General features: G+C 38.9%; 1 protein-coding gene across 1 annotated transcript in view; it reads right to left on the bottom strand.

Annotated features, from left to right (window-relative positions):
- Tbp (TATA binding protein) overlaps positions 1 to 12,241 on the bottom strand; it is a 98,435-nt gene that overhangs the window by 32,102 nt on the left and 54,092 nt on the right. The window contains exon 3 of the mRNA XM_067153937.2: positions 9,278 to 9,521. Within this exon, the coding sequence (XP_067010038.1) occupies positions 9,278 to 9,521 (244 nt within the window). The remainder of the gene's footprint in view (positions 1 to 9,277; positions 9,522 to 12,241) is intronic.

Raw genomic sequence — 12,241 nt, 5'->3', positions numbered from 1 at the left:
TATGTGAAATTAAGGAAAGTTCATATGTCAGTATCTTACTCGATGGATCAACAGATAAATCTGATGATGAGGAGCTCATACTTTACGTACGTTTTTTAAAAGAAAATAAGGTGAAGGAGACATTTCTTTCTATTGTGTCATTGAAGGATGCAACAAGTGATGGCTATATGGAAGCTCTGGAAACAGAATTGCTTCAGTTAGGGCTTGGAGAACTCTTCACAGGTACAAAACTAATCGGCATAGGAACTGATGGAGCACCATGTATGATTGGTGTTCGTAATGGTTTGGTAACAAAAATATCTGAAAAACTTGAGAACTTGGTAAACATTCATTGTGTTGCACATCAACTCCAAGTCACCGTTCTTCACTCACTGAAAAATGTGAAACTTAAAATCATTGATGAAATTGATTCTATACTCAGGAAACTATACAAGTTTTATCGACATTCGCCGAAATGACTTCGCGAACTGAAGAAAATTTTGCAGTTACTGGAGTGCGAAATATCTAAATTGCAGTACCTACACCAAGTTAGATGGGTAGCAAGCAAATTAAATGCTTTGCATGCAGTTGTCAAAGACTGGGAATGCCTAGTGGTGCATTTAGAGAATATTTCTGAAAGGAAAGGTGAAGAAGGAATCACAGCTAAAGGTCTTCTAAAGAAGATCAAGGACTTCAAGTTTGTCATCACAACTCACTTCTTGTATGATTATCTGAGTATATTCAAAAGACTTTCACTTGTATTTCAGAGGCATGATCTGATTTTAAGTCAGATAAGAGTGCATGTAAATAATGCAATTAATTCATTGCAGCAACTTCAGAACACCAAGGGCCCAATGGAAGAAAAATTTGTTTCTGCTACAACACTTTCAGGAGTTTTCAATGGAATACAGTTATCAGGTATGTTGGATAAGAATTTCACGACAGACAAGGAACATATTTTGGCAAGTGGGATTAACTTTCTGAAAGACACATTTTTTTCAAAATGAAGATATTCAAAGTGCCACTGGTGTTTCTGACACATATTCCTGGCCTTCAGGAAAACAATTGGAAAATTATGGCAACAGTGAAATACAGCTTCTTGCCACTCATTTTTCAAAACACCTTCAAATAGAGGAGAACAACGTAGAAGACATACTGAGCGAGTGGTACGAGTTCAAAATAGTCGGGAAAGATCTTCCACTGAGTGATCTACTTGAAAAATCGCGGACTATGAAAGGACGATTTCCGATTTTAGGAAAGCTCCTCAGTATAGTGGCAACAATTCCTGTATCGACCTCATCATGTGAGCGAGGGTTCAGTACAATGAATATAATTAAACACAAACTGTGAACCAAGCTTGCTGTGAAGAACTTGAATGGACCATCTATAAAGGACTTTGATGCAACAAAATGTATTGATCGTTGGTATTTTGGTGGGATATCAAACAGGCACATGTAGTATAATTTCAAAAGATGCTGACCTTGAAGGCGACTGGTGACTATTTGGGTTAGTATTTCTTAAAATATAAACTGTTTCTATTCCATTCTTATATGAATTAATAGACTAGACTACTTAGGGACACACTTCAAAAACAATACATAGCTTAATCCTAGTCTAACCTGTGGTTTTTGTAATGTTTATTTGCAAAAAATGTGCTGGCTCCTGATAAAAAGGTGCTGGCTACTGAATTATTTCTACTTTTTTCTACTCCTGGTTATGGGGGTATTTAGGGGTTGTAGTACGGATGTAAAGGAGAGAGCATATTTGTCTCTGGTGGGACCCCAACTAGAGTATGGTTCCAGTGTATGGGACCCTCACCAGGATTACTTGATTCAAAAACTGGAAAAAATCCAAAGAAAAGCAGCTCGATTTGTTCCGGGCGATTTCCGACAAAAGAGTAGCGTTACAAAAATGTTGCAAAGGAGAAAGGAGAGGAGCTGCTCTACTAAGGGGTATGTAAGTGACTAAGCTCATGTTTTAATCCGTAATGAAATCTGTTATTTGCAATAACAAAGTTTTTATTGTAATCCACCTGTTCAATACATTATAATGTTGTCACATTTAAAATATCATCATTAATAGACAATATCATCATTAATAGACAATATTTTAAATGTGACAACATTATAATGTATTGAACAGGTGGATTGCAATAAAAACTTTGTTCTGCAAATAACTGGTATGTTCCGAGCTGTCAGTGGAGAGGTGGCGAGGGAGGACATCAATAGACGAATAACTTTGAGTGGTGTCTTTAAAAGTAGGAAAGATCACAATATGAAGATAAAGTTGGAATTCAAGAGGACGAATTGGGTAAATATTCGTTTATAGGAAGGGGAGTTAGGGATTGTAATAACTTACCAAGGGAGATGTTCAATAAATTTCCAATTCTTTGCAATCATTTAAGAAAAGGCTAGGAAAACAACAGATAGGGAATCTGCCACCTGCAGATCAGTAGTGATTGATTGATTGACAAAATAAAAAAAGAAATGAAAAAGGATTAAGGTGAAGAAAGAAATGGATAAGGAAGAGCAAAAAAACGTATAAGATGGATGAGAATTTTTCTTTTCATTTTCTTCTTCCGGTTTCAACGTAAGTTCATTCCCCCTTTTTTCTTCCTTTTCAGATTCAAACTCTATTTTGCTCTCTGTCTTATAAGGATCGCTAAAACTCTCCCCACATTCAAGTTCCATCGCTACTCTTTAATGAGTTTATTATATAAACTTCTAGTTTTATTTGCTAGCGTGTATATATTAACTAGCTTAACTGGCATTTTTCTGACAGCAAGATTGCATCTCTCTTACGAATTCTGCTTCTGCTGAAGTTCAAGTTATACATCAAATTTAGTTTGTTCAATGTCGTGTGCCTTTGACTAGTTCAACTTGGACTCGAGACAAGTCAATGAACTCTATTTTAACCCTTATTTATGAATTCAAAGGAACCTCATCCCCACAATATTAATCCACGCTTCACACATTGACGTATAGTTGTGTCACAATATCCATGGTCATGTTCCAGCGGCCTCATAATTGTTTTTAATTCCACAGATTGCCACCGTTAATGTAATCCACAACGAATTTTGCTTTCAACTTGCATATCGTCGTTGCCAGGACAAAACCTCCTATGTGAAATATTTTAGCTTAGAACTTTGGCCGGTAAGGTTCTGTCATCTAAGGTGCAATATTGTGTGACAGTAGTCAAGGCATTCTCGCTCTTCATAACGCATGTGCCGCGGGTCAGTATATCTCCAAAAATATTAACACATAGGAGGTTTCGTCCCGGCAACGATGATATATTGCCACAATCTCAAGTCTAATGTTTTTATTGTATTGATTGTTGATTATGCTTGTTGTTGCTTGTTGTTTTAAGGGGCCTAACATCGAAGGTCATTGGCCAATTGTTGATTATCACTCTTTATTTACGACATGGTTCATTTTTTAATATGATGAAAACATTCTCTATATTTTACGCTCAGGTCCCTGACCTTGTTTTTGTTGCATTAATGGCTGATGATGTTCGCTATGTCCCATTAAACACTTCATGATTATATTATAATACAATGACTGTATTGTAATGTACTGAATAGGTGGTTATAAATAAAAGATTTTTATAATTTTTATATATCATCTTCAATACAGTTTTAATATAAGATTAATTACATGTAACCAAAACCTATGTTGCACCTTACATGCATAAAGCCATGGGAGGTTTTGGGATTGCCTATTACAGTTTTGGTCCTAATGTAAGACTGGGAATTTCATGCTTTTTGTGTTAAAATGTTATAAAAATTGCAGTCATTTTATGTGCACGCGTTACATGTAAAAACTTTGCATAATTTTGCACTCGTACCAACGTGTACAGTGAGCGCACTTTCCAGCTGAGCTCAAGGTCGCGAATAACTGTAAATTTGGAAGTTTTAATGATACTTTTTCTCTTTCCAATTTGATCGTGATTAGTGACGGACAGAATTAAATAAAATGCATTCGAGAACTTGAGAATCGATACTTACATTCAAAACAATATTGTCGAGTTCAACATAACCTTTAAAAGTCGATGTAGGCCTAATTTACGCAGTACAAAATTTCCATAAACTGACTACAAACAGTATACCGGTGACCAAATTACAATGGAAGATTTAGAGAAAAAGGGATTTCGCCATCGTGTTGGGTGATTTTGTATCTAATTTGCTTTATTTTATTAGATTAGAGAATTAAAAACTACTTGTGATGGAGTGTTGTTTGGCTTGGTGTTATTAGGTTTTTCGAACAGTTTGACTGATCAAAGAAGCTGAACCGAAAGAAGTTTTCAGAGGATATTGACGCAGTTTCCCCAGTAAAACTGAATGTAAAGTTTCGAGAATTTAAACTCGCGTACTGGTAATTCAGAGCACAAAATTACTAGAATGGTCGGTATACTAAACAACACATTAAGAGGAGTTCAGACTAAAAATAAACACAAAGAAAACTAAAATGATGGTCGTTCAAAAGAAGACTGAATTGACAACAAAAATTAGGCTGTGAAAAAAATAGATCAGGTTAAAGAATTTTGTTATCTGGGTAGGGTTATTACCAATGATAACCAGTGCCTGACAGAAGTCAAGAGAAGAATTGCTATGGCAAAATGAGCGTTTCAAAGCAGGGAAAATCTATTGTTAATTAAGCACATAGGAATTGAAACCAGGAAGAAATTTGTTAAAACCTTTGTTTGGAGTGTGCTAACTTACGGTTGTGAGACCTGGACTTTGGGAAAACAAGCACAATCAATACTAGAAGCTGCGGAAATGTGGTTCTGGAGAAGACTGACAGGGATGAGTTGGAGTGAAAAAAAAAGACGAACATCCAAATCTTGAATGACATTAATGAGAAACGGACCTTAATTTATTCAACAGAGCAGAGGAAAGCTAAATTTCTTGGACACGTCCTACGACATGACACCTTCCTACAGAATGTCTTCGAAGGAAAGGTCCTAGGGAAGAAGTCGAGAGGAAGACCACGTCTCTCATACCTTAGGAACATAATCACTCAGCTGGGGTTTGCTTCCTATGTCACGATGAAAAGGACTGCTGAAGACCGTGGGATGTGGCTGCAGCGACAAGGCTTAGCCTTTAGATAATGGATGGATGGACCGGTAATTAATGATAGAAGCCGGCCCCGCGGTCGAAATTGCCTGCCTCTCACCCGGAGGACCCAGGTTCTATTCCCAGCCAGGTCAGGCATTTTTACCTGGATATGAGGGCTGGTTCCGGGTTCACTCATTCTATGATTGCCTTTAACTGAGGCGCTATTTAATGGAGCCAGGAATAACGGCCGAGAGGATTCGTCACACTGAGCATGCATCACCTCGTAATCTGCAGGCCTTTGGACCGAGCAGCGGTCGGTTGGTATGCGGAAGGTGCACTGGGGCAGTAGTTTTGATTGGTATAGGGGTGTTTGTAAGATTATAAGTATACATATTTCTTTTTTATGACGTTTAACCAAATTATTGATGGTTCATTCATTCCCAGATTTTTTGCTTTTCCCATGTTGTACTTCCCCCCCCCCCCCGGCTCCCTCCAAAAATGGAGAATCGAGGTTCCACTGTATTTTGAAAATCTTTGTAATGAGTATGACTGCTCGGAGCAAGAAGGAGATAAGAAAATGGAAATAATAGATGGAGAAAAAGAGAACCCGATAACATGGTTGGAACGTGAAAGGGTAGTGAAAGCAATGACCAAAGGTAAAGCAAGTGGAAAAGACTAATTCAATGCTGGAATGATTAAGGCAGCAGGAAGCAGTGGACTACAGTGGCTATACCGAGCCCTCAATGCCGTTTGGTAGGATGAAAGGATACCTAAAGATTGGCAACAAGGAATCATTGTACCATAATTCAAAAAAGGAAATAGGAAGAAATGTGAAAATTATAGAGGTATAACTCTATTATCCAAACCAAACCCCATGGCACTACAGCCCTTCAAGGGCCTTGGCCTACCAAGCGACTGCTGCTCAACCCGAAGGCCTGCAGATTATGAAGTGCCGTGTGGTCAGCACGGCGAATCCTCTCAGCCGTTATTCTTGGCTTTCTATACCGGGGTCGCTATCTCACCGTCAGATAGTTCCTCAATTCTAATCACGTAGGCTGAGTGGACCTTGAACCAGTCCTCAGGTCCACGTAAAAATCCCTGACCTGGCTGGGAATCGAACCCCGGGCCTCTGGGTAAGAGGCAGGCACGCAACCCCTACACCACGGAGCCGGCAACCCTATTATCACATGGGCTAAAAATAATGGAGAAAGTCACAGACAAAAGACTGAGGGATATAAGAGAAACACAGTTAGAGGAAGAATAATATTGCTTTAGACCGAATAGATCAACAATAGACTTGATATTTACAGCGCGAACGATAATGGAAAAACATCTGGAAACGAACAAGGAAATAATCTTGGAAATAATCTTTGTATTTTTGGATTTGGAAAAAGCTTATGATAAAGTTAAGAGAAAACATGTATGGGAATGCCTACGGAAAAGGAATGTACCAAAATCATTAATTAGCACGATAAAAATGATGTATCATGAGAGTAAAAGCAGTGTACAAGTGGGGAGTGGTGACTCAGAAACATTTTATACAAAAAAAGGTCTCTTTACCGAGCTTGATAGCCGCAGTCGCTTAAGTGCGGCCATATCCAGTATTCGGGAAATAGTAGGTTCGAACCCCACTGACGGCAGCCCTGAAGATGGTTTTCCATGGTTTCCCATTTTCACACCAGGCAAATGCTGGGGCTGTACCTTAATTAAGGCCACAGCCGCTTCCTTCGCACTCCTAGCCCTTTCATATCCCATCATCGCCATAAGACCAATCTGTGTCAGTGCGATGTAAAACAACTAGCAAAAAAAGGTCTCAAGCAGGGAAGTGCGTTGTTGCCATCATTGTTTATTATATTGATAGATGAAATCATAAAACGTGTGAAACAAAGTATCAATAGTAATGAAGCGAATGCTTTGGTATTTGCAGATGATGTGGTGATTTGGAGGAAAGGGAGAAAAGGAAGTACAAAGGAGACTGGACATTGGGAATGAAAATCTGAAGGTGTTTGGAATGGTAATTAGTAAAAAGAAAACTGTAGTCATGCACTGTGGAAAAGAGAAAAAAGAAGACAAGTAAACATAGAGAACGGTTAGAGAATGTAGAACAGTTCACATATCTGGGTAACATTATTAATGGAAGTAATGAAATCAACCTGAAATTAATAACAGTTTAAGTAAAGATACATCTTATCATCAAGTCAGAGAGCTTTCATGGGATGAGAAAGTGCCCAAGAGAACAAAATGAACATTATATAAATAGTATTTCATACCAATTGTAACATACGGACTAGAAACACTGGTCACTAATAAGAGACAAGATAGTAAGATCCAAGCAGTAGAAATGAAATTTTTAAGAACATCGGTTAAAACGACAAGAAGAGATAGAATCCAAAATATTAAAATCGGAGAAGAGTGAAATATAGAGTCGTTACCACGGAACATACAGAAAGCAAGACTGATATGGTTCAGAGGTGGTGATGGTAATTATTGTTTTAAGAGGAAGTACAACTAGGCAACCATCCTCTATATAACACTAATCAGAGGGAAAATACGGAAGGGGTCCGACACTTCGAAAAATGAGGATATCGGCCAAAAGTAGACAAGGGCCACGAAGGGCGTGAAAATGAAAGACTCCCTAGCCCTCGCAAACCTAATAGCGTCGGGGTCGGAAAAGAACAAGAGTTGACCGAGAGAGATCGGATAGGATAGATGAAAGTGAGGAGCCTGGCACAAGTAAGTGGAAGCAATGCCAGGACTCAGCTGAGGGCCCCGTGGTCGCCAACCCACGCTCCAAAGTTCAAAGCCCCTGGGGCCCCTTTTAGTCGCCTCTTACGACAGGCAGAGGATACCATGGGTGTTATTCTACCGCCCCCACCCACAGGGGGGGTATGGTTCAGATATGTAAAAAAATTGGGAAAGGAACGGGTAGCAAGAATGGAATTGGAAAGAGAATTTAAGGGAAAGAGACCAATTGGAAGAACCGAGAAGAAGGTGGATGGATCAGATTTGGAAGGACATTATAGAAGCGCGATTGGATGTGGCAGAAGTAATGGATCAGGAAAAGTGGAAGTACAGAAAGGAGTGGAAGACGCTTGTTAACCACACCCGGGCGACTGGAGCGGGACATTGATGATGATGATCATCATCATCATTACCATCATCATCATATGCTCTCAGCTACCTTGTGCAGGCATTCTGATCTGATACCATCTAGTGCATGACAGTTTTATTCTATCAGATGCCAATGTAAACCAGATCTCTCTTGGGCAAAATATGGGTGAAATGTGTCACCAAAGATCATCGGACAACATGGAGTGCTGAACGGACTTGGGATCCACTGATAACACAGTAACTGAATTGTAAGCAAACTTTGTATTCTCTTAGTTTTCTCCACTGCTAACTTGAGATTTTATTTACCCACAGCTTTGCAAATCCCAGGAGCTGTGTCCTTCCGGTCATGTACAAAAACAAAAGGTGTAACAGTTTTAACAACTGCAGTGAAACGGATTTGAATAAACCTTGGCTGGAAATAATAATGATTCAACCCCATCATTATTTTAAACCAGAAATGCACAAACTAATCTGGTTCCCAGATGTGGAAAAATATAGCTATTTAGTTGAGGGCTTCTTAATACACATGTAGTCCCGCAAACTTTTTCGTACAATTTTTTACTAAATAATTGTTATACATATAGTTGGAGGTTATCTTTAAGCCGAGCTTCGGAAATAACTTCACTGAACCGAATGCAGGGTTCCTTGCGTAAACAAATATAAACACTGTTATTGTGGGTGACCTTTTAAGGAGAGGTGTGTAGTCCCGCAGCCTTCTCTGTAGAACATTTTCTGCTGTACAATTCTTATGCAAATACTTTGTGGACATCTTTAAAGGTTTAGGCAGCGTAAACCAAGAAACTGTTTCCGGGCCATAAATAATTTTTTTTTGTTAAAATTAAAGCCTTTTCTTTTCAGATTTGGCTTTTAAGTTCCCCAGACTGTCAAAACTAATGCACGATTAAGAAATACTAGGACATACCTGCTATTAATGAAACATCTCCTTTTCAGGATTTTTCTTGCATTAGTTTTAAGAGTCTGGGGAATCTAAATACAGGCACATGTTGAGTTATATAAATGAAGAGATGTCGGGGTCTATACCACTAACACACAACTTTTTTTCTTTTTTAACGCTTCATTACGCAAACACTGGGATTACAAAAACCTTATTGTGATATAGATAACACTCACCGCAAAACCTAATTTCTGTATAATCCGAGCATACTTTCTAGCAGCAAGACGCGAGTCCTCTTCGCTCTTTGCTCCAGTGCAAACCATTTTTCCGGAACTGAAAATGAGAGCCGTTGTCCGAGGCTCCCGTATCCTCATGATGACTGCAGCAAACCGCTTAGGATTGTACTCGGCATTACGCGCATGTAGAGCTATCTTCTTCAAATCGAGCTTGCAACCAAGATTGACAGTTGACACAATGTTCCTAAAAGAAACAGCATACAACTTTACACTTATCATTTTCGTTCTGTCGAACTAATAATAATAGCATATGCCCTATAGAACAGGTCTGTGAGGATGAGGATAAGGCCCTATAATGTTGAAGACCCACCCAGAGGAATTAACGGACAAAGGTTAAAATATCCGACATGGCCAGTAAGCAAACCCAGGACCTCTTGAACTAAAGATCCACATGCTAACCAGTTAGCCACACAACTGGACAAACAGTTAGATGTTCTAGAAATAATTGCAGTCATCATGAGATGCCACACACTAAAGAAAATATATAATTAGTCGACCTTGGTCAGTACATTAAATGAGTAGTCCATCTGCAAAACCAGCTATGTGCATGATAAGCAATTTGTGAGAAGTCAGGAAAAAGTAATAAAACTAAACAGAAATGTGGTAGAGGGCTGACTGTTTTTATGAACTATAGGTATATGTGATTGTAGTATGTGTACCAAAGTTCTAAAATATGTAATGAGTAGAAAATAAGTTATTAATATATTTCATTTGCATATATCAGGTTTTGCAACTCCAGTGGCAGCCATATTTAATTGGGCCTTAGTTTGCAAAATCAGCTACAATTATTGAACTGGTGGAATTTAATCACACACTTTTGGTGCATGGAATTGAGTAGTGAGTACGTGCTGTGACGTATTGTGCAATATAGTTAAGATATCTTGAGAGCTTTCTCCAAAACTAATCTTTCCATCCCGGTTGTAAGAAAAAACTACCAAACGATGTCTGTGCATAGGCAACACTGCACCGAGGAGTCGGTCACATCAAACAAGAAAGGAGCAGAGTGAGCGGAAGCAGTACGCGGGGGGGGGATAGTAGGAGAGGTTTACCATGGTAGGTACCAAACATCAAAAAAGAACACCACCTTTCAAAAAAATTTTTAGATGACCAAGTGTATTGGAACAGCAGCTTTAACGAGAATACAGGACACTAACATTTTTGGAGAAAATAGATCCTCAAATACACCCTGGACATTTTAGGAATAGTAGCAAAGGGATAATTAAGCTAAACCCTACAGAATTAAATTGACCAATATATATATATGAGATTAAAAAGGAATTGCCATGCAAGGTCCGTGCTTTAACAGTTTTTCCAAAGTTATACAGATGATATATTTCCTTTGAAAGAACAACTCTTTTTTTTTTTTTTTGTCAATAAAATTGATGAAAAAAGTTTATCACAATATACACCTTGTTAACCAAGAAGATATAGTCCGAGCAAAAATCCAAAATCCCAGACATTGATTTACAAAGGCAAAATAGCTCGGGTCCCCATTTAGAGGAAAAGTTTTCGAAAGGGGACTAACCCACAGATAAGTTTTGACAAAATTACAAAAATAGTTACATAGAACACTGTGTCAGCGTGAGTCTCAACCATATAATGGAACTAGATCACAAAACCAGTTTTCTCAATAATTATTATTATTATTATTTTTTTTTTTTTTATTTTTTTATTTTTAAAGAGAGGTGTCGCACACACAATCGCCTCAAATGACAATATTAAAATTATTATCTAATCAAATTTGGACGGAACAAGTACACTTTTACCATGAAGATCAAGAAATATTTGGCCACACTAAAAAAACCGAATACGCCTCCAGGGTGCCCTAATATAAAAAGCATATACACCTAATAAAAGAGAAAAGGGTAGGGTAAAAAGGAGGATCAGTACAATAAGGATAAGTGAGGATGAAAAGAAAGGAAACTCTGACTGCGTAATGCTGGAGAATGTTTGATCTGCCAATAGATGTTTTTCCAGAATCATCTAAGGTTGAGAAAGTTCTGTTTGACGATGTTTAGGCTCAGTCCACATCACCAAGTATTCGGCACTAAAAATCAATTAATCTTAATCAGTTTGAAGGTGGCAAGGAGTTAGACTCGAACCAAGGTCTTGAAAGTTTTCATAGCATGCCATCACTCAAAATACCGAACAGGCCAAGTTTAAAGTTTCCAAAACAAGTTCAGTAAATGATATGTTTAGCTCACCAAAGTCCTTTCAGAATAACTCCATCAGCTGGTAGGGAAGAAAATAGCGCAGCACACGACAAGCCGTGCGAGGTCCGTAGCCACACACACACACACACACACACACACACACACACACACACACACACACACACACACACACACACACACACACACACACACACACACACACACACACACACACACACACACACACACACACACACACACACACACACACACACACACACACACACACACACACACACACACACACACACACACACACACACACACACACACACACACACACACACACACACACACACACACACACACACACACACACACACACACACACACACACACACACACACACACACACACACACACACACACACACACTCACTCACTCACTCACTCTCACTCTCTCTCTCTCTCTCTCTCTCTCTCTCTATATTTACAGAAGATGATGCCAGTCTCCCCAAGACGGGCCAAGCAGTCCAATATATACACGCCCGGAAGAGAAGACCAGTTCATTCGAGAAAGATCATGTGACGTGGCAGATGACGTAGTAGGTGCGAGGCAGACAGAAAGACAGCAGTCAGTGTGTCGAGAAATGTCGGAGGGTAACGACAGGTGAGCAAAAAGTAAGGTAATTCCGATGATAGGAAGAAGTATTGATAACCAGTGCAGATAATAATAATAGCATATAGTCCTG

Source organism: Anabrus simplex, chromosome 9 (assembly GCF_040414725.1).
Source record: "Anabrus simplex isolate iqAnaSimp1 chromosome 9, ASM4041472v1, whole genome shotgun sequence".
NCBI classification, from domain to species: Eukaryota; Metazoa; Arthropoda; class Insecta; order Orthoptera; family Tettigoniidae; genus Anabrus; species Anabrus simplex.
This window is presented reverse-complemented; position numbering and strand designations above follow the sequence as displayed.